This window comes from Opisthocomus hoazin, chromosome 6 (genome assembly GCF_030867145.1).
Source record: "Opisthocomus hoazin isolate bOpiHoa1 chromosome 6, bOpiHoa1.hap1, whole genome shotgun sequence".
In the NCBI taxonomy this organism is placed as follows: Eukaryota; Metazoa; Chordata; class Aves; order Opisthocomiformes; family Opisthocomidae; genus Opisthocomus; species Opisthocomus hoazin.
The window spans coordinates 31611411-31629314 of record NC_134419.1 but is presented as its reverse complement, the minus strand read 5'-3'; the positions used below and the strand labels follow the sequence as shown (position 1 = coordinate 31629314).

Here is a 17904-nt window from a genome sequence, read left to right as displayed (position 1 = left end):
TGCGGATGATAGAGCATGTTAATTGTCTAGAAAAGACAAAAATATTATCTAGATTGCTCTGTTAGTTGAGAAGACTTTCAAAAGTGTGTGGCAGGGGAGAGCAGGGACACAGGACAAGGTCACCAAACTCCCACCCTGCTTTTCTTTAATATTCTCCCATAAAACGGATAGTCATAATCTGCTCTTTGCTGTACTGTTTAATTGAAAGTTTCTGTTCTCAAGGTTGTTACAGAAGTGAGTGTCACTTCCCTGCCCCATCCCCGCCTTCTGGATTTAACAGTTCTGCCTGCATGATGCTGCCTCAAAGACTTGCACTGTAACTGTCTTGCATACGCTGCATGTCTCTTAGCTAACCAGAAAGCTGTTACGCGTTCAGTAATGTGACTTTTTGGGGTAGGTACTTTGTGCATACATTTCACTTCTTAGCTCAAATGTGACAAATCTCACCTTTACTGTTCTGCAGAGCTTCATTGCAGCTGAAGTACTGAAGTTGTTCAGCCTGAGGAAGGAGCCTAATCACAAAACAGACTGGCAGAAGATGATGAAATTCGGGCGGAAGAAACGAGACCGAGTGGATCATATACTGGTCAGTGAATGAAAATAAGCAATCATGTCAGATACTGTCCACCAGGCTGAAGTGTGACATGTGACTATAGTTTTCAGTATTCGATCATTGAAAGAATACAGAGTGTGTGTGAGGTCTTGACAGAAGGTGTTTAATTTTAGAGAGCACCCTGTTGACAAAAAGAGAAGTCCAGTGCCAGTGAAATAAGGTGACTTGAGTGATTTCTCTGTTCATGCCTGCTTGTTTGACTGGAGTATAAATTTGTCCACTCCCAGAAGTTTGAAGCGTGAATTTACAGAAGAAAACACTGAATTATTTGACTGAGAGGAAGAGTAAACTTTATCTTTGGGAAGGGAATGGTTTTCTTCTCACTTTAAATTAAAGTGTTTTTGTTTTGAAGTAGCATTGTTGAACTGGGAACAGTGATACTGAGAACTCAGAGCAGATTGCTAACCAGATTCAACTGAACAGTTGCAGAAGTTGTTGGGTTAGGGCAGCAAAGGCTTCAAAGACACAGTGTGGGACACGGTAATCCCTAGCACAAGGTAACCAGTCTGTCAGATGGCACCCGCGGCCAAGCGTTTCCTCAAAGCTATGCAACGAGCAGGACTTCTGCCCCCTGTAGTACTTGTCATGAAGTAGACGGTGCAGCTGCCACCGGGGCAGAGGCAGTTCAGTGTTAAAGCTGCGTAAGGTAGAGCACATCTGGCTGTGTACTAGTTTTTGAAAGTTACCTGTTGGCTTGTATTGCAGGGTGATTAACATCTTTATTGGCTATAATGATAGTGAAGGTTTTGCTTGGGAATATGAGTTGTCATTAACACCGTGCTTCACTTAATTATACCTGCAATTGATTCCATGCATGCACACATATAAGTAACTTCGAGTCATGGGTCGTGTGGTCTTTTAATTGCCTGTCAGTGGAAGGTTTCCACCACAGTTTTTTTCCCAGGGGTTTATTTTAATTGTGTGTAAATAGAATATCTATTCTGCATATCCTGTTACACTTGATTCTGGGATACGGAGTCTGTTAAATCGTGCGCAAAATATTCTTACGTTTAGTTCCCTGAGAGAACTAAAAGTACAACTATTATGCTTGTGTACCAATTTCCTAATTTATTTGAACCATATCTGAGAAGAAGGATTCCTGACTGGGAAAAATTGTTCTAGTTGAAGGCATCCAAAGTGCGTTAGGTGGAGCAAGTTTGAAGTTCAGACAATCTGGTCTTTGATTTACATGCAGCCCCAGACATCAATGATTAATAGAGCTCTGACAAGCTTGGCTTAATAAATAATGTGTTTATTTGGTTATTACAAGAAGACAGTAATAAAATTTTAGCTGAAGACTGGGAAGAACGCTGTGAAGATTGCAGCATGCCATGCTTTAGGAAGAAGGTAGTCTCAGTGGCATTGCTAACAAATTTATACTGTGATGTGTGACACTATCAGCGAAACTTCTAACTGAAAACCGAAGGAGATAGTGTTCAATTTCTCTTACCTTGTTTTATTAAAATCTCTATAAAACATGACGTATCTGGATAGCTTTGTCTCCTAGTCAGCCTCCAACTTGTGCTTAAGGTCATAAATTCTGTGATAATGCAAATCCAAGGTCGTAAGTAGATACGCAGCTCTGTACAAGGTCTGCCTATCCGCTAGTAACTATTGGTGTAGCCCGAAACTGAGAGGTCAGTTCTGGAGTTTTCCAGATTTTGTTTAAAGTATATTCAAGTAGTACAGCACAGCAATTTCCTGAAAGAGAAATGAAGACTTTTTTCGTAGGTTTAGGTGCTGTAGAAGCTTCTTTAGAAATCACAACTGAAAATGCTTTGTTGAAGTTTTTGGTAAGAGTTAGCCAATATACACCTCGTGCAATGTGCAGGGGATGTCATGCGAGTACATACATGAGCTGTTTGCTTCTCCACATTCTTTTGCTGCTTATAAAGGCAAAGACTGTTAAAATAAAACATGATCTTGTTAAAGCAGTGGTAAACGTTCCTACGCTTCTGTTACTTGCGTTTAAACTTTGAGCACAGGTCCTTCCAAGTTTCTTCATTTCCCCTTCAAGTAAAACTAATCTTCACATGAAAACATCCTTTGATAGTTTTCTGTTGAGACAATTATGCATTTTTAGTGACTTCAGTGAGAGGATTGAACACGTCTGGCTGCCCAGTACTGTCTGACCCAGGAGCTAGGCGTGACGAAGGGTGAGAGGGTTTTTGATAGAGAAAGGGCACTTTGTGGTGTGCCGCCTTCGCCAGCATATTAGTAACAACTGTCAGATGGTGGCATCGTCTGCCTGGGTGGTCAGGTGTCCCTAAAACCAGGCTGAACTTGGCCAGGACTGTTCGCTGTATTTCTTTTTGTTTCTGCTGAAAGTATGGAGCAAGTGCCAGGCTATTCTGATCAGCTCAGTCTCTCTCCCTGATTATCGGTGCATGTGTCCTTCTGCGTTTATCATACTAAACCCCATTCCCAGTGGTTCTTGTCTCCACCAGAGGTTCAGCCTTGTGGGGAAGAGGCACGGTGGTAGAATCAGCCTGCACTGTGCTGGTGCTGTCTGTGATGCTCGGTGCTGTGGGTGATGGTCAGCCAGCCATCACACCCACTGAAAATTGAGGGGAGAACGGGATGGATTAGTTCACCTCCTTAATCTTTTGTACTTCCACCAGTCACTGCATCCTTAGTTACATTTTCACTCTCATCGGCTCTTTTCGAGCACTGAAACCAGCATAGTTAGCCGTGTTTTTCTGCCAGTGACAAGAAAACCCACCTTTCTCTTCTCCTTTTTTGCAGCATGGTTAACTTTGATCAGGCATCTCTGTCCTCAAGAAAGCATTTGTTAATGGGATTTCTCATGAGAGTTCCCTGGTTTACTGGATAGTTGTTCCTCTTGTTAACAATTACAACAAATCTTGGCTTTCAGTAAATAAGTACAGGAGGTTCATATTTATGAAAAGCTACTTTGTTTAAAATCAAGTTAAAGGAATGTTGAGGTGTTTGCTTTCTTCTCACGTCCCTTCCTGTTGCTGCCTTTGTCACGTGTGTGCTGTCTGTGCTTTGTGGGAGGTTCTCAAATGTACACGTAGGTTAGGTGCTGCATTTTGGGACATCAGGGCTGCCAGCACCTTTCAAAACCTCCTTTCAAACTACAGCAAGAACCCTTGTATCTCCTTATTTAAGTTCAGGTACTAACAATAGACCGTTTCCACTACTTTTTTTTCACCTGGGTCTTCAGCCAGAACTCCCTGTGCTGATCTGTTTGCACAAACTCTGCCATTGCTCTCCCTGCCACCCCCTGTCCCTTTTATCTGGAGCTTGAGAAAGCAAAGCTCATGTGATACTGCTAAACCTAAGTGTTCAGCTTTCACACCTGAGAAGCCTGCCAACAAGCGCACTGAGAAGTACTTGATCCTCTGGCCTGTTGACTTAATGGCTGGATGTTTCTCTCCGTTCAGTTTTGAACTCTGCGACAAAGCAAAGCTGTTCTATCAAGCTGGCTTAATTGGAAAGGCCACTTCTGTGGTGCCTGAGATCTAAACCCAAGGGGAGTGAAGCGGTAAGAAGAGAATGGAAGCCAGCTCTTATGCGCAGTTGTGCATCTGAAGCTTTCCAAGCACTCTGAGAGTGAAGGGCTGTGACAGTGTGCCTGCCTGCCTTCCTCCTGCTGGCAGTCTTCCAAGGCAGTAGTTTATTTCTGGATTTTTGTACTTCTCAGTCTCCAAATGATCTAGTTACTCCTTAAATGTAGTTTATTTTGCAGATATTCGTAGTTTTGAATGGGAACCTTCAGAAATCAAAACTTACTCATTTACTGTCTACAGTTTCCTTCAGATTATATTCTTTCAAGTATTGTTTTTTGGGTACTGTGGCACTGATTAGATGGCCAGCAGGATCATGCTGCCTCATTATCTCCTGATTTTTTTGTGTGTGTATGCCCCCTTCTTTCTTTGAGTGCTTAAAAAAAAAAAAATGGAGAGCACACACAAACCATACTACACAGCCTTCTGCATTGTGCCACTAATTATCTCTTCCTGTAGGATGGAATTCAGTTTCATTAAAATTGTCTTTTTCCTGACTTTGTCCAAATGCAGTTTCTCTCTAGTATAGAGAGCTGACTTCTATGTGAAGTTTTATTTTTGTCATGAGAATGTGCAAGAATGTAAATGCTGTGCATGTGCTGAAGACAATGCAAAGCCCACTCCTGTGAAAGCCACGACAGTCACCAAATATAAGCGAACTGTCTCCAGTGCTTAGAAGCAGTTTGTGACAAAACAACAAATGGATCAAACATTTCCTGGCCAAAGCAGTCGCAACTGCCTTGGCTCAGATGTCTGCAGCCAGGGCTGCAAAGCAGCACGGCAGTTCCCACACGTGTTCTGAATACACTATCAACAAGACTTGCCTGCAGCTGCAAATCGCACATTCTCTTAGTTTTTCAGAAGTATGCTCGAGGAAGTCCTCCTGATGCCAAAGGAAATTGTGCACTGTGCCTCTGAGAGGGGGGAGTGACAGAGGCAAGAGAAAATTAATCACTGATACTGTTTTTCTTTCTTGATCTTTCTGCTGCTGTTTAACTTCCAGCCTTTCTCCACCTGGATCAGGTTGCCTTGTCCTCTCCTGTTTACTTGTGTTTCTTTATCCCATGAATCTCTCTCTTTTTTTTTTTTTTTTTCTTTTTTTCCCCTTCCCTCCTGGAGCACAGTAAAGGAACTGCCCCATCACATTGTTGCAGGTGAAACAGAATAAACACCACCTTAGTGTGGATCTGGGTATTGGGGTCAGTGAGATAAGAGCTTTTGTTATTATTATTTATGAGGTCAGTGAGATAAGAGCTTTTGTTATTATTAATAATTGATTATTTTACTCACTTGCTTCCCACCACCCCCAGTGTTGTGTTCATTAGGTCTCGACTTTGCTTCCCAGCAGCAAGGTCGCTGCTGGCCTGGGAGGGTCGGGCAGAAAATCGCATCAGTTGGTATTGTGCTCCCGGTTGCCAGTCTTGGATGTCATCAGTCAAGATCCCTGGGCATCCCCCAGCGTTTGTCTCCACCCGTCTCCTTCATCTCCAGGATCTTCCCCTATTTCCAGGATCTTTCCTCCAGCCAGGATCTTCCCTTTGAGGCCCCTGTTTTCTTTCCCAGCCCACTTCTGGTTTTTGGGAACCCTTCCATTTGTCACCACCTCTTCTTTTCATGACCCCTGTCTCTTGCTTTTCCTCATCTAAATAGTCTGTGATGCAGACACGCAACACATCCTCAGCCTCCAAACTGGTGCCTCTATATGCCTCTTTATTGATGGGACAGCTGGGAGGACTTGGGATGCTGCTATTGTTTAGTCCAGGGCTTATCAAAATTTACAAACCAGCACATACCAGTTGTGGGCAGCAAGCTTCTGCTTGAGAGGGAGTTCAGGAGTCCATTTCAGACATTGGACCCCACACAAACTTACACCCGATCATCTGCCACTTGTTAGCATTCAGTTTATTTTTCACCTACAACATGCGTTTGAAGTTTGATTGCCAAGTGCTGATTCTTCCTTACTGATAAAAAGCATAATTAAAGCATTAACACCTCATCTTTTACAGCCCTGTTGGAAAGGAGGGCGGTGCTGAAGAGGAGCGCTCGCTGTGGTAGCGCAGAGATTTTTAAGCACGTAGCACGACTCCTCCGAAGCTGTTTGCAGGATGAGATCCCTGCCGCTCTCCCCAAACTCTCCTGAGAGGGAGAAAGGAGCTGTCAGACCGAAACCCCACGTGTGACTGAAGCCTTATGAATAGCTACAAACCCTGAAGCGGTGCTGATCCGCCGGGGTTCCCATAGCGGTTCTTGGGCTTCACACTGCGTTTGGATTATTGACTCATCATTATGCTACAGCCGCTGTCACCTTCAAAACGGAGAAGTTTCTGGGTGGTTGTAGCTTCAGGCAAAAGAGGGAGAAGGGAGTGTTGGGGCTATAGCTCTGCTACTGTCTTCGGATAACAACACTATTACATTTTGATACTGGATTAGTGGATTTTCAGTATGTTTTAACCTTGTTTTGGCAGTGTTGAGGTGTGTGGCCCACTTGTCTATTGGACAGTGTAAATGTATTTTGAGTTCAAAGTGTCAGGTTTACGATCAGAGGAGCTTTCTGCTAAAACTGAGCAGAGAAAGAGCTTTTAGCAGGTTTTCTCTGTCATTTTAAATATGAGTGATGTTTGCACCCACTCTTTCTTTTCTCAAGTTTGAGCTTTGTATCTGTAATACTGAAATGGTCACCAAGGCAAAATAAGTTTAATTGGAGATGCCCAGTTTGGAGAGACTCTCGGTGAGACTGGATTTGCTGAATGAAATTGTATATTTCTGTCTGTTACTAAAACACTTATTTGCTGGTGACCAGTAAAACAGGAAGTTGCTTGACAACGAATCAGGAACAGAAGGAAATAAATACTCTTCGAATTACTCTTTTAGCTGTAATGTAATTTTAGCTGTAAATTCCATTTGTAATTAATGCTCTCATATCCAGCGAAGCGTGGAGTACTCTGTGCAACTGAGTTGTAATTCTATCATACAACACGTGCCAGAAGAATTGGAAAGGTTAGTTGTTTCCTTTAGGTTTTCTAATTTTTATTCAAATAAGCTGAACCGCAGTAAAGTCTTTTTCTCCTTCCCCCGTTCAAGGCCTTTGCGTGATTTCCTACCAGTTTAAGCTGCATGGAATCAGCTTCTTGCAAATGGGCAATTAGGGTCTTTCTTAATGGAGCTTCTGCTGTTGGCCAAGAATATCCCATTAGCCAAGTTCTTTCAAGTGAAAAACTTGTGCAGGAAGATGAAATCCTTTAAAATGGATACTGCAGTCAAAGGCAGAAAACGTTCCTACAGTGAAATAGCCTGGTTCTAACAGATCTGCGTTCATTTTGCTATTCCAAGCATTTCCTGTAGTCTGTTACAAAGACAGATATGTTGTTGGCAGATGGGCACTGTTTAGGACTCTTTCTGGAACTTTGCAGGGGATATTCTCCTAGAGTGACAGAATTGTAATGTTTGTTTTGCCTGTTTCTTTCTAACCTCCAAGGTACAGGAACTTCACGAGGAAGAAGCGCAGTGGGTGAACTATGATGAGGATGAGCTGTGTGTGAAGATGCAGCTGACAGACTGGATCTTCGAGGCCTTAATCAGAGACACGGTTGATGTACTGAACCAGATAAGTGAGAAACAGCGGAGATGCTGCTTGTGTGATGGTGCCAAAAATAAACTTACAGCTGCGAGCCACCAAGTCACAGGCTTTTCTGACTCCTGACGTACTCGCCACCCTGCAAGCGATGCTGCTGGACTTCCGTGGGGGGGGTTTAAGGGCAGTGCAGATGTGGTTAAAGGAACCTGAATTTGCATCCGCTGCCACTAGAGACCTCGCACCGGATTTATTGTTTGGAATGGGCCGATCCCTCACTCGAGGCTGTGTTGTGGAGTGCTCAAGACTGTTCATGTGCCAGTGCAGTTATGCCATATAACTGTCAGCGGCTGTCTGGGGCCCCAGCCTGGGCGGCATTGCCGTGTTCAGCTTGTGCTCTGAAAGGGTCGGGTTGAGTTGGGATATTGGCTGCTTTGCTGGAATGGCTGTCAGCCATCGGTACTCGACTTGTCTTCTTTAGAAATGTGAGTAATTTGGAGAAGAAATGGTTCGGTCAGGTTTCAGTCGTAAATGGAGACTTAACCGTACTGAACAGGGTTACAATCTTAACACCTCTTCTCCTGCAGCCCGAACAATGTGCATCAGTTTTCTTCTGCTCCAGAGCCCATTCAATTCCCTTCTCTGTGAAGCTGGTTTTCAGCTTTCTTCTGTGATGAGGTACCAAGTATGGTGCCGGCCAGTCCAGGGAAATTAGATAATGTTGCTTTCTGTATTCAAGTAAAGAGTTCTTGCTGCTTTTCCTATGTAACTTGCTTCAGCCTCGAGGTGGAGCGAGATAAAGGCCGCCTAACGTCAAGTGTGAAAGATGAGCCCGTGGACAACTTTCCTTCTACCGTGTAGCACTTCTCTTCCTGGAGCACCAACTGCTCTCAGATAATGGATACTCAGGATTTTCTCAGGCACGGGGCATGCAGGAGTGGAAAGCGTTTCCTCACAAAAATTTGGCCTTCAATCCCTCAGCTTCCTCCTTTTCTGTCACCTAATAAATCAGAGAAGCCGTTACTTGAACAATTTGGAGAACAGAGTGTATTCACCAAAGAAAGCGGTGTCCAGTGCTTAACTGTCTGCATGTTTGGTGCTTGTGGGTTTTTTATTTATTTTCAGATAATTTATTAAGTGGGTTATAAGAGAGTGTCCTGTGCAGTTGGCTGCACTGTCTTATGTTTTGAGACAGCCGAACTTGAGAAAGCATCTGTTCTGGAAACTTCCAGAGCCCCGTATTCTTCGCACAAAACCTCCAGCTTCTTGAGACAGATATGGGAGGGGAGAAGGTAAAAAAAGCCAAACCTCAGTGACCAGGGGTGGGAAGCAAAGGCAGGACTAGGAATGGAGCTTCACCGTGCCTGGTTCAGAGACAAGGGAGAGTTGAGAGGACCGATCTGAAAAATGATGTGAAACTTCCCTCCTCCATCTTTCCTTCCTTTCCCAGAGCTTCTAGGCCATGGGCAGCTGTTCAGTGGTTGATTCGGTGCTGGGTTCAACTGCAGTGTCCTTCTGCTGAATGCTTCTTCCTAACCCGTCCCTCCAATTCTTGCGTTTTTCGTGCAGGAGCACAGGCAATCGGGCTGAATGTTGATGCCTTAATAGCGGATGTCCCTGTTTGCTAACTTGGGACAAGACCCAGAGGAGAGTCAGATCCTCCAGGCACACTGGAGTACAGAAAGACACTTTGAAGCCCTCAGAGGCGCCCCAAAAATGCCGCAGCCCATGGTAGGCACGGCGGGGAGATCTCTACCGTTTGTTTCATCTGCGTGGCTTTTGGGCTTCCTGCGATGCATACCTCTGCTACTGCTCTGTTTTGTTTTCTCTTTTTCACCTTTTTTTTTTTTTTTTTCTTTAAAGCTATCATTGGAATATTTGCATTTTGCACAATGACACACAGCTGGTAATTCTTCAGGGACAGCACTGGGAAGCGTTGGATTTGTCAGAGGTCCATGCAAATTCTCAGATACAGTATTGCCAGCACCTCACTTGTGAGTTAATGGTGAGCCATACTCATGGGAGCTTAATGAGTGGAACAACGAGGAGGAGATCATGGTGTACAGAACACCTCCAACGGGCATGTGCCTGTCTGTTCCGCAGTAATGGCCCTTCTGGCTGGCTGGAAGTCAAATGGTCTTGGTGGAGCCTTGTTCAGCTTTTTTTGCCTGTAAGTGATTCACTTGTCCACATAAAACGTCATGATGCTGAACCAGGAAACTCTCAAAGGCTGAGGACTGAAGCAAACTAAAGCTGCTGCATATAACCAGCATGGTGTCACTGATTGGGTCACCACCTCAGATTCCCTTTCCTGGGTGTATCTTCTTCAGTAGCGAGGATTGTTATTTTTATAGGTAGCAATTACGGAAAGAAGGCGGAAACTTGCAGCATAGGTTTGTGGCTGGAGTATCAGAGAAACAAAGTTAGTTTCTGTTCCGTAGATACGGTGGGCCATGTTGAGACGGTTGCCCTGCATCCCTGAGGCTTTTTGGCTGTTGTGCAGGGCTGGCATGGCTTTTCTGGTCTGCCCGCCAGCAGGGAGAAGGTTGTACAGTTGGCCTGCCAAGGTCCCGGGGACCATCAGAGATCGTATGCCTGTTGTCTTGCTGGCTCGGAGAGCACTAGTTTAGTACCCTCAACAGAGGCAGTAACTATTTTGACAGCTGTTTGGGCAGAATGAAGCTGTGTCTAAGTAATGGCTCTATTCCTTTACAAAAATCACTTTATTTTTGGTAGCAATCCTTGATAGGAGCAACCCTAAAAAGACTTGAACATACGTGAATTATCTTCTCAATACCTCAAGTGTGTTGAGTTGCTTTGAGTTGAGTGTATACTCAAAACCTCGAGTGTGTTGAGTACTTGTGGACTGATGATTACCGTGAGGAAGCAGTGGTCTGTCTGGGTCATGGCTGGTAACGAGGAGGTATAGGGAAGCCTGGAGTCTCACAAACAGAGGCCGAGTTCTCTATTTCTCTCCTCTCCCCAACCTTACTATTCTAAGAACAAGATGATATTTCTGGGTCCCGGTTATCTTGGTGCAGCCACATTGGAAGATTCACGGCGGAGACATTTTTCTGAGACCCGTAAGCCGTCTGGGACAGTGGCTGTCGTCACTGGGGAGGTGCAGTTCCCTCTTCGGAAGGAGCTCGGTGCCGGGTGGGAAAGCCCAGGCTTGTGAGGACAAGGAGCACGAGTACCTCTCTTGCAGCGGGCTGCTCCCCGAGCCGAGCTGTGGAATATCAGTACTTCTGCCTTTCAGAAGAGGCTTGTTGCTCACAAGGTGGAACGAGGGATTGAAAAATCCCGTCTTGTTCACTTTCCTTTCTTGAAAAAGTGGCCTTAGCTTTTTGCAATACTTGAATTAAGTGTGTACCTGCAGAAGATCTTCAGTAGCACAGTGACAGAGACCTTTTAAGTGACTATTCTGCAAGGAACTGCACGCAGTTCCGACTTTCGTATCCCTTTGCTACCTTAAGAATATTAGGAAAATAAAGTACTTTTCAGCAGAGAAGCAGTTGAATCTTACAAGGTATTTAGTGCATCTGAAGTGTTTACAAATCAACTAAAATGGAGAAAAGCAAACTATTGAACTTATTTGTAATTTAAACATTAAATGCAAAAATATATACAGATGAAAGAGGAATACTGTAATTAACCTGCATTTACTAGTTTTTTCCTTGACTTTGCAGAGCCTTTTGATACACATTTGCAAAGCCACCTTTCGGGAGGGTCCATCTCCCTGTGTACTGTGGTGTGGAGATGCTGAAAAGAACCCCGTTTACTGTGTATGTGTAAATAACCTGGTAACTTGGTTTTTGGGCCAGTTTCAGCTAACGTTCACATCCAGAGCAGCTTTGCACAGTAGACAGACCCAAGGATGTGGAGGGTTTTTCTTTTGTAATTAAGAATTGTAAAATAACCAGGGTGTTCCCTGTGTACACCAATGTAAATATCTTTGGTAACTGAAATGTACTTTAAGAGAGCAAAATCTGTAAATAAACTGATTTATAAATTAATCTTGTTTCCTGGTTCTTTATAAAATGGAGCTTTATAATTACCCAAATGGCTGCTAATTCTGAAGGTGTCCTGGAGGTTTGTCCCTCATATGTTCCCCTTGCTGTCTGATGCTGTACTTGGGATGCCAATCACAGTCCACAAAATCCAATTAGAGCTGCCTTAATTATGATCATAGCATTATTAGAGTTTCCTGATCATTAAAGCCAAGTGTTGATAAAAGCAAAAACGGGCAAATAGCATTGCATAATCATTGCAGGAGTGCACCGCGTGATCTGCGGGGGAAAAAAATTACTCCTTGCACATGTCTATTTCAAATAGGTTTTAAAAACTCATGGTTTAAAACATTTGGGTGAGGGAAAGCTATTTTTATGCTAAACAACAGCCTTGGAATTAAATTCATTGGAGCCTCAGCCTTGCTTCAGATGACTCAATCAGGCTCCTAAATTGTTACAGCTGCTGTTCCCACCACTGATCACTTCTTCACCCAGGGGGCAAATGTTGTTCCCTGGAAACTTTATGTGTTGGTGGAACTTTCCTAAATCTTTGCTGTTTCCTTTCCAGAAAAAAAAAAAAAAACCACAAAACAAACCAACCCGACTTTAACATGTGAAAGGTCCCGGCGCTCTGTAGGAGGACGGCTGAGCAGTCGCGGTGCCAAACCGCAGGCGTGCAGGCACGTGCCGGACGAGTGGCGGCGGGAACCGTGTGAGACCAGGCCCAAGCGAGTTTATCAAGCTGACAGCCGCTGCTGCTGCTGTGCCTCTGCCGTGCTATGGTGCCGTTTATCAACATACAGCCCAGCAGAAAGGGCTCTGCTTTCCAGAGACTGCAGCTGTCTACAAAACCCAGCGCTGGTCGTTCCGGCTTGGAGGATGCTGTGCGGCGGTTGACTCCTCACCGCTCATCTCTGCCCGGCGGAGGCGTGTGAACAAAACCGTTGTGAGGACTTCAGGCCGTGCTGAGCAGCTGTTTGCTCTTTGCTTTTCCTTAGCAGAGGTACCTCATCCTGCAGGAGGGCTTGCTGCGCTCGGACTTCCATTACGGAAGCAGCTTTGCTGCGTTCTGGCTGTGCCAGCGTGCAGGAGTAGTCCTTGGCGGAGCGTGCCAGGAACGCCGTCTGCAGCCCTCGTACCGACGGAGAAGCATGTCGCAGCCCTGTGAGCTCGGGGGTTGAACCGGCCAAAGTGCGGTGGTGGGTCGTTTGATGTCCAAAGGGCCGAGACAAAGCGGTGCTGCAGCCTCCGCGCTCTCATTACTGAGCAGCGGGAGAGCGTCTGTGTCACTGCTTTCCTCGCTCTGCAGCGACTTTGCCCCGCAAGTCCTGTGTTTTCGAACGGTGAGCTACCTGCAGCCATCAGCATCCACCGCTGGAAGTGGCTCAGAGTGCATTTCACATTGAAAAAAACCTGAGCTGTGCTCCTCTGACTAAAGAACTGGCTTCCCTTTAAAGAGCTCGAGTGGTGGGAACGCTGCCACGGCGCTCTGCTGCATTGCTGCTGCTGGCCTTACCCAGGATGCCCGGTAATCAGCTTGATGAAGGCTCCAGTTTCCTCATTTGCAAGTCTGCGTTGCTTCACTTTTTGGCACTGACTTTCTACGGCGGTGTTTGTGCAACTCTTCCCAGAACCCTCAGAGCGCCGTCGCCTTCCACAGCCATTTCACCCGTGGACCTGGTGCAACGCCCGGGTTGGGCAATGGCGTGCCGGCCGCCTTCCCACCAATACGCTGGGCTGAGTGGGACTGGTTTGGTGCCTCCCTTTCGGGGTGCCACCTGCTCCCGGGTGCCTCCCCAGGGACGCGGTGCCAGCTGCTGCCATCCCACGACCTCAGACGCCTGGCAGAGCGCTGGAGCGCTTGAAATGTTGACTCTGCTCCAGACGTCGCTGCGCCCTGCCCTAGCATGAGGGCTTCTGCGATGTCCGGGCTCTCGTTAACACAGCCCTCTGAAGAAAAGGAACCGGTGGGGAGCTGCTGAATGCCGGCGGCTCTCTTCAGCGCGCAGGAAGGAGAGGAAGGGGGGCAGCTCGGCTGCTGGCACCTAGCCTGGAGCACGGGCCGTTTGCGGGCAGGAATGCAGATGAGATGTGATGGAGTTTGAAAGCATAGGGCACTCTCTGGGGTGCGGGTCCCGTGGGGGAGGGAAAGGCGCCCTACAAGGGCTGGAAGCTGGAGCAAACAAAACCTACAGCCCCAGCTCTGCTTCTTCCTGCCTCTTCCCCGGTAAGATCCGTCAGGAATGTGGTGAAAAGAAAGCAAATAGAGCTGCCGGGGCTGTCGGGAGGGTGAAGGTTCTGTCTGAACATGAGGAAGAACTTCTTCCCTCTGAGGGTGATGGAGCCCTGGCATAGGCTGCCCAGGGAGGTTGTGGTTGTGGTCTCCTTCTCTGGAGATATTCAAGACTTGCCTGGACGCGGTCCTGTGCAGCCTGCTGTAGGTGACCCTGGTTCAGCAGGGGGTTGGACTAGATGACCCACAGAGGTCCCTTCCAACCCCAAACATTCTGTGATTCTGTGTGATTCTGTGAAGGCTGGGCAGGAGCAGGGCGTAGGGAGGACATTTTGGGGCAAAGATGCCTTCTTTTGCCTGCCAAGCAGGCTGTGTGAGGATGGCCTGGAGCAGGTCTGGTTGGTTCCTGCTCTGAATGTTTCTCTTGACCCTAGTTTTTCAGCGCTTTGGTCTCGCTGTGCAAGACCTGCCTTGTCCCTTGGGCTATGTTCCCTCCCTGGTGTTGGTTTCAGGTGGCTTCCTCTTGCAGGCGGACTTGTCTGTCGCCGCTCTGTGAAATCTAGACTGGCTCCAACTCGGTTTTTGTCTGTGAGTTTGCTAGAGGTGGAATTAACACCTGTTCTGGGGGGTGTCCCAGAGATTTTACTTTCTCTTATCTCAGGAAAATAAAGGAGGCTGCAGAGGATCCCACCCTTCGTGCTGCTTGGCTTGAGGAGCTCAGCAAGGAGCCTGGTCCAGCGTCTGTGTCCTGCTGCGTTGCTCTGCGGAGGTGATGGAGCCGGTGCTGCTCAGTGAACTTGAGATCGGGCACACCAGTTCTTGGTAGGTGAGACCTCGCTCATGTTGCAGGACTACTGCCACGGCAAGACAGGAGTGCTCCGTTGTCATTCGTGTGGTATTCTCAGTTTCATGCACTGCAATTAAACCAGCTGCCAAATAATGATGTGGCAAATCTGAGTGGCGTGGCCTCCTCTGATCTGCTCCTGGAAGCTGGGCAGATGAGCTGGAGTGGAAAACATCTGCTCTGCGCATCCTGGGTCATGGTGATGATTTATGACTTTAAGTAGATCTTAAATTTGCAGGTAAAACGTTTCCTACCCAGACATACCAAGGATGGCATCAGTTCCTCCAGCTCCCCCCAGGTCCCTCCGAAAAGAGCAAGGGCAGCGTTGCTGCTGTCCTTTCGAGCAGGGATGAATCAGCAGACGGTGAATAGCAGAAAGGGGCTGGCACTGCCGTAGTCCCTCTGCAGACACGAACTGCGCGAACACATTCATCACATCCTGAGAATGCACCCCGGATTTTCTTTTACGTCTGTTGTTATTACAGGCTGCTTGGGCTTGAAAAGTGGAAATCAACCATATGCGACCGAGCCTGTCTCACGTAGTCGGCAATTCCCGGCTACCAGTGGGGGCTGTAAGGGGCTTTCCTGGTCTTCCTAGGTGTGACTGGTGCAGCAGTTGGAAAAATGCCACCTGGGCTGGAGTGTCCCAGCTGACTTCAGGTGGCTGGGACGTGGCAGGGGGCACAATCCTCACTCGCTCTCTGAGGCTGTTTGGAGATGCTAATTGGGGAAACGAAGCTTTTTCTTTTATTTAGAGAAGGACCGCGCTTTATGCGGTGCTGTGCTCCAGATCGAGGAGGGCTTCCCCAAGTTCATTAGTCCCATCTTGTGAAGGCTGGAGAGAGAGGGGGAAACTATCGAGCCTCCTCTGCAACTGGTATTTCCGAGGTGCTCGCAGGGGAGTTGCATGCGAACTTCTCTGAATGAAATGCCAGGGCCGGGTGACGAGCTTGCCATGATTCTATCATGAGTCTTGCATTGGTTGCGTGTTTTTCTTGGAGTCAGTTCCTGGAATCACACAATTAGGTAGGAACGTGTTCTTTAATTTTCAAGGAAGAAAGTCCGTTTCAGGATCTCCCTGTCCCCAGACCTTCACAACTAAAGGGAAGCGAGAAGCTCCTGGCTCGGCGTACCTGGCTGTTTTGAGGTGTTGGTGTTTTGCAGCCAGATTCATGCTTTTAAAAATGGGCAGTAAAAGCCTTTCCCCAATTTCTGAAGCGTGTTCAGTAGTCCTTCCCAGCACTTCAAGGGCTGGATACATAAAAGCCCAAGTGCTCTTTTCCCTGTCTCCTCTCTAACGCACCGCAGAGATGATCAGAGTAGTTCTTTGTGTCTGTGAAAATGATCCGTTCTGGGTGCATGAAACAAGTTCTGCAGGGCTTAAATGACTTTGGCGAGATCTTAGCAGCCTTTGAGGCTCTTGGCCGGTTGGTGTTGCCCATACTTCATTGACTTCAAGGAGATTCCTGCTGGCTGTTAGTCTGGGAAAGGAGATCTGAGAGCTGATGAGCTTAATGAACTAAAGCCACTGCTCAGCTGCTGCACGGGCACTTACGCAGCGTGGGGACCTCTGTGGTGGTCCTTAGCCCACGGCCTTGCTACGTAGGAGTGAAGCACATCCCTTCCCAAAGTTAAGGATGCCAAGGTGGGTGCTGAAGGCTTTGCTAAAAACCAAGGAGGTTCCTAAATGTGCCACAAGAGCCTAAAGCTGGGCTTTAGGGCTGGCTGGGGGGCTCAGCAGCTGGGTGTCTTGGGTCACCCAGCACCCATCCCCTGCGCTTTCCTGCCTACAGGCTCTGCTAGCAATGAGGGGGTGCAAGGCAAGAGAGGACAAAAAGGCAGGCAGCGCTGGGAGGGCATTTCCAAAACCTCCACAGACTTCTTATTGATTATTTTTTTCCTAATTCATCTTAGTTATTCTCAAATCCATCTTAAAACGGGTTGTTTCAAAATCTCTGCTTCATCTTTGGCTTTGCGTGCCCCATCTCAGGGCATCCTGCAATGAAAATCTGGCTTTTCCCAGTTTGAGGTGGAAGAAAAGCCTCATCCCTTGCTTTGCAGCAGCGTTAAAAGGAAAAAAGGCTTTCTGGGCAAGTCCTTGCCTGGAAAGCCCCACACCCTGCCACTGAAGGAGGCTGTTCCCCAGGGAGCCATGGGATGGGAGATGCCAGCCTGGCAGCAGGGTCTTCGGCAGCACCCATGGCGCCGGCTGTTCCCCGGGGAGCCGGAAGCAGGAACATCCCCACCCCGGGGCTTCGGCGGATGAGCAATGGCATGGCTCACCTCAAAGGGAGCCGGAGCCCCGGGGTGCGGGCTCTCGCCCATCTGCCTTCGGGTTAGATCTGCTTTTGCGTCTAAAAAAGGATCCAAAGAATTTGGGCGGGCTGGATGGGGAGGATGCTGGCAATTACCCTGGCACTGAGCGCCTCTCCTTCACGGTGATAACTTAATCAAGCTGATGAGCCCTTAAAAGAAGGACTTTAGCCCAGGGTAAAATAACGGTGGTGACATCCGTAAGCACAGGGGGTTTTGTCTTTTAGTCGCCAGCTGGGTAAAGGCAAGTCCTGGCAAGGCGTCTGGTGACAGCCATGGGCCACCTTTCAGAGCAGCCCTGCACGGGCCAGGCTGCGCCTCGCTCCCTCCTAGCTGGGCAGCAAGGCGTGATAAAACCCTTCAGCATTTAATTCCAGCTGGCGGGGCTGGAGCGAGCCGTCTTCTGCCCTGTTTGCACACGATGCGCGGCAGCAATGCCGCGAGGGTCATGTCCCACGGGCTCTGTCCCCCACAGCCCGGCCGGCTTGGGGACCCCCGTAGCTCCCCCAGAGCCATGCTTTTGTGTCACGGCAAGGCTTGGCTCTGGCAGGCTTGTTTTTCTAGCACGGCAAGTCCGCCTAAAATACCTAGGTGGGGCCCAGCAGGGCAAATGGCCAGCAACCAGCCCTCAGCCGCGCTGGGTGCCCGGGGACGCTGCCCTCGGGGCTGGGGATGGAGAGCAGGGGCAGGATTTCGGGGCCGCGGCGCCTGGCTCTGCCCCGGGGCGCTGGGCAACGGACACCTTCCGTCCGGCAGCTGCTGATGTGAGTGCGTGCGTGAGCCGTGGCAC

At 47.8% G+C, this 17904-nt stretch overlaps 1 protein-coding gene across 14 annotated transcripts in view; it reads left to right on the top strand.

Annotated features, from left to right (window-relative positions):
- The window catches only part of CEP350 (centrosomal protein 350), an 82220-nt gene extending 70511 nt beyond the window's left edge, over positions 1–11709 (top strand). For 13 of the 14 annotated variants that reach the window (XM_075422526.1, XM_075422524.1, XM_075422536.1 and 10 more), the window contains 2 exons: positions 464–586; positions 7619–11709. In XM_075422526.1, coding sequence (XP_075278641.1) covers positions 464–586; positions 7619–7843 — 348 coding nt within the window. In that variant the 3' untranslated portion in view covers positions 7844–11709. The remainder of the gene's footprint in view (positions 1–463; positions 587–7618) is intronic. The other variant, XM_075422532.1, reaches the window with a different exon arrangement.
- The last annotated feature ends 6195 nt before the right edge of the window (positions 11710–17904 follow it).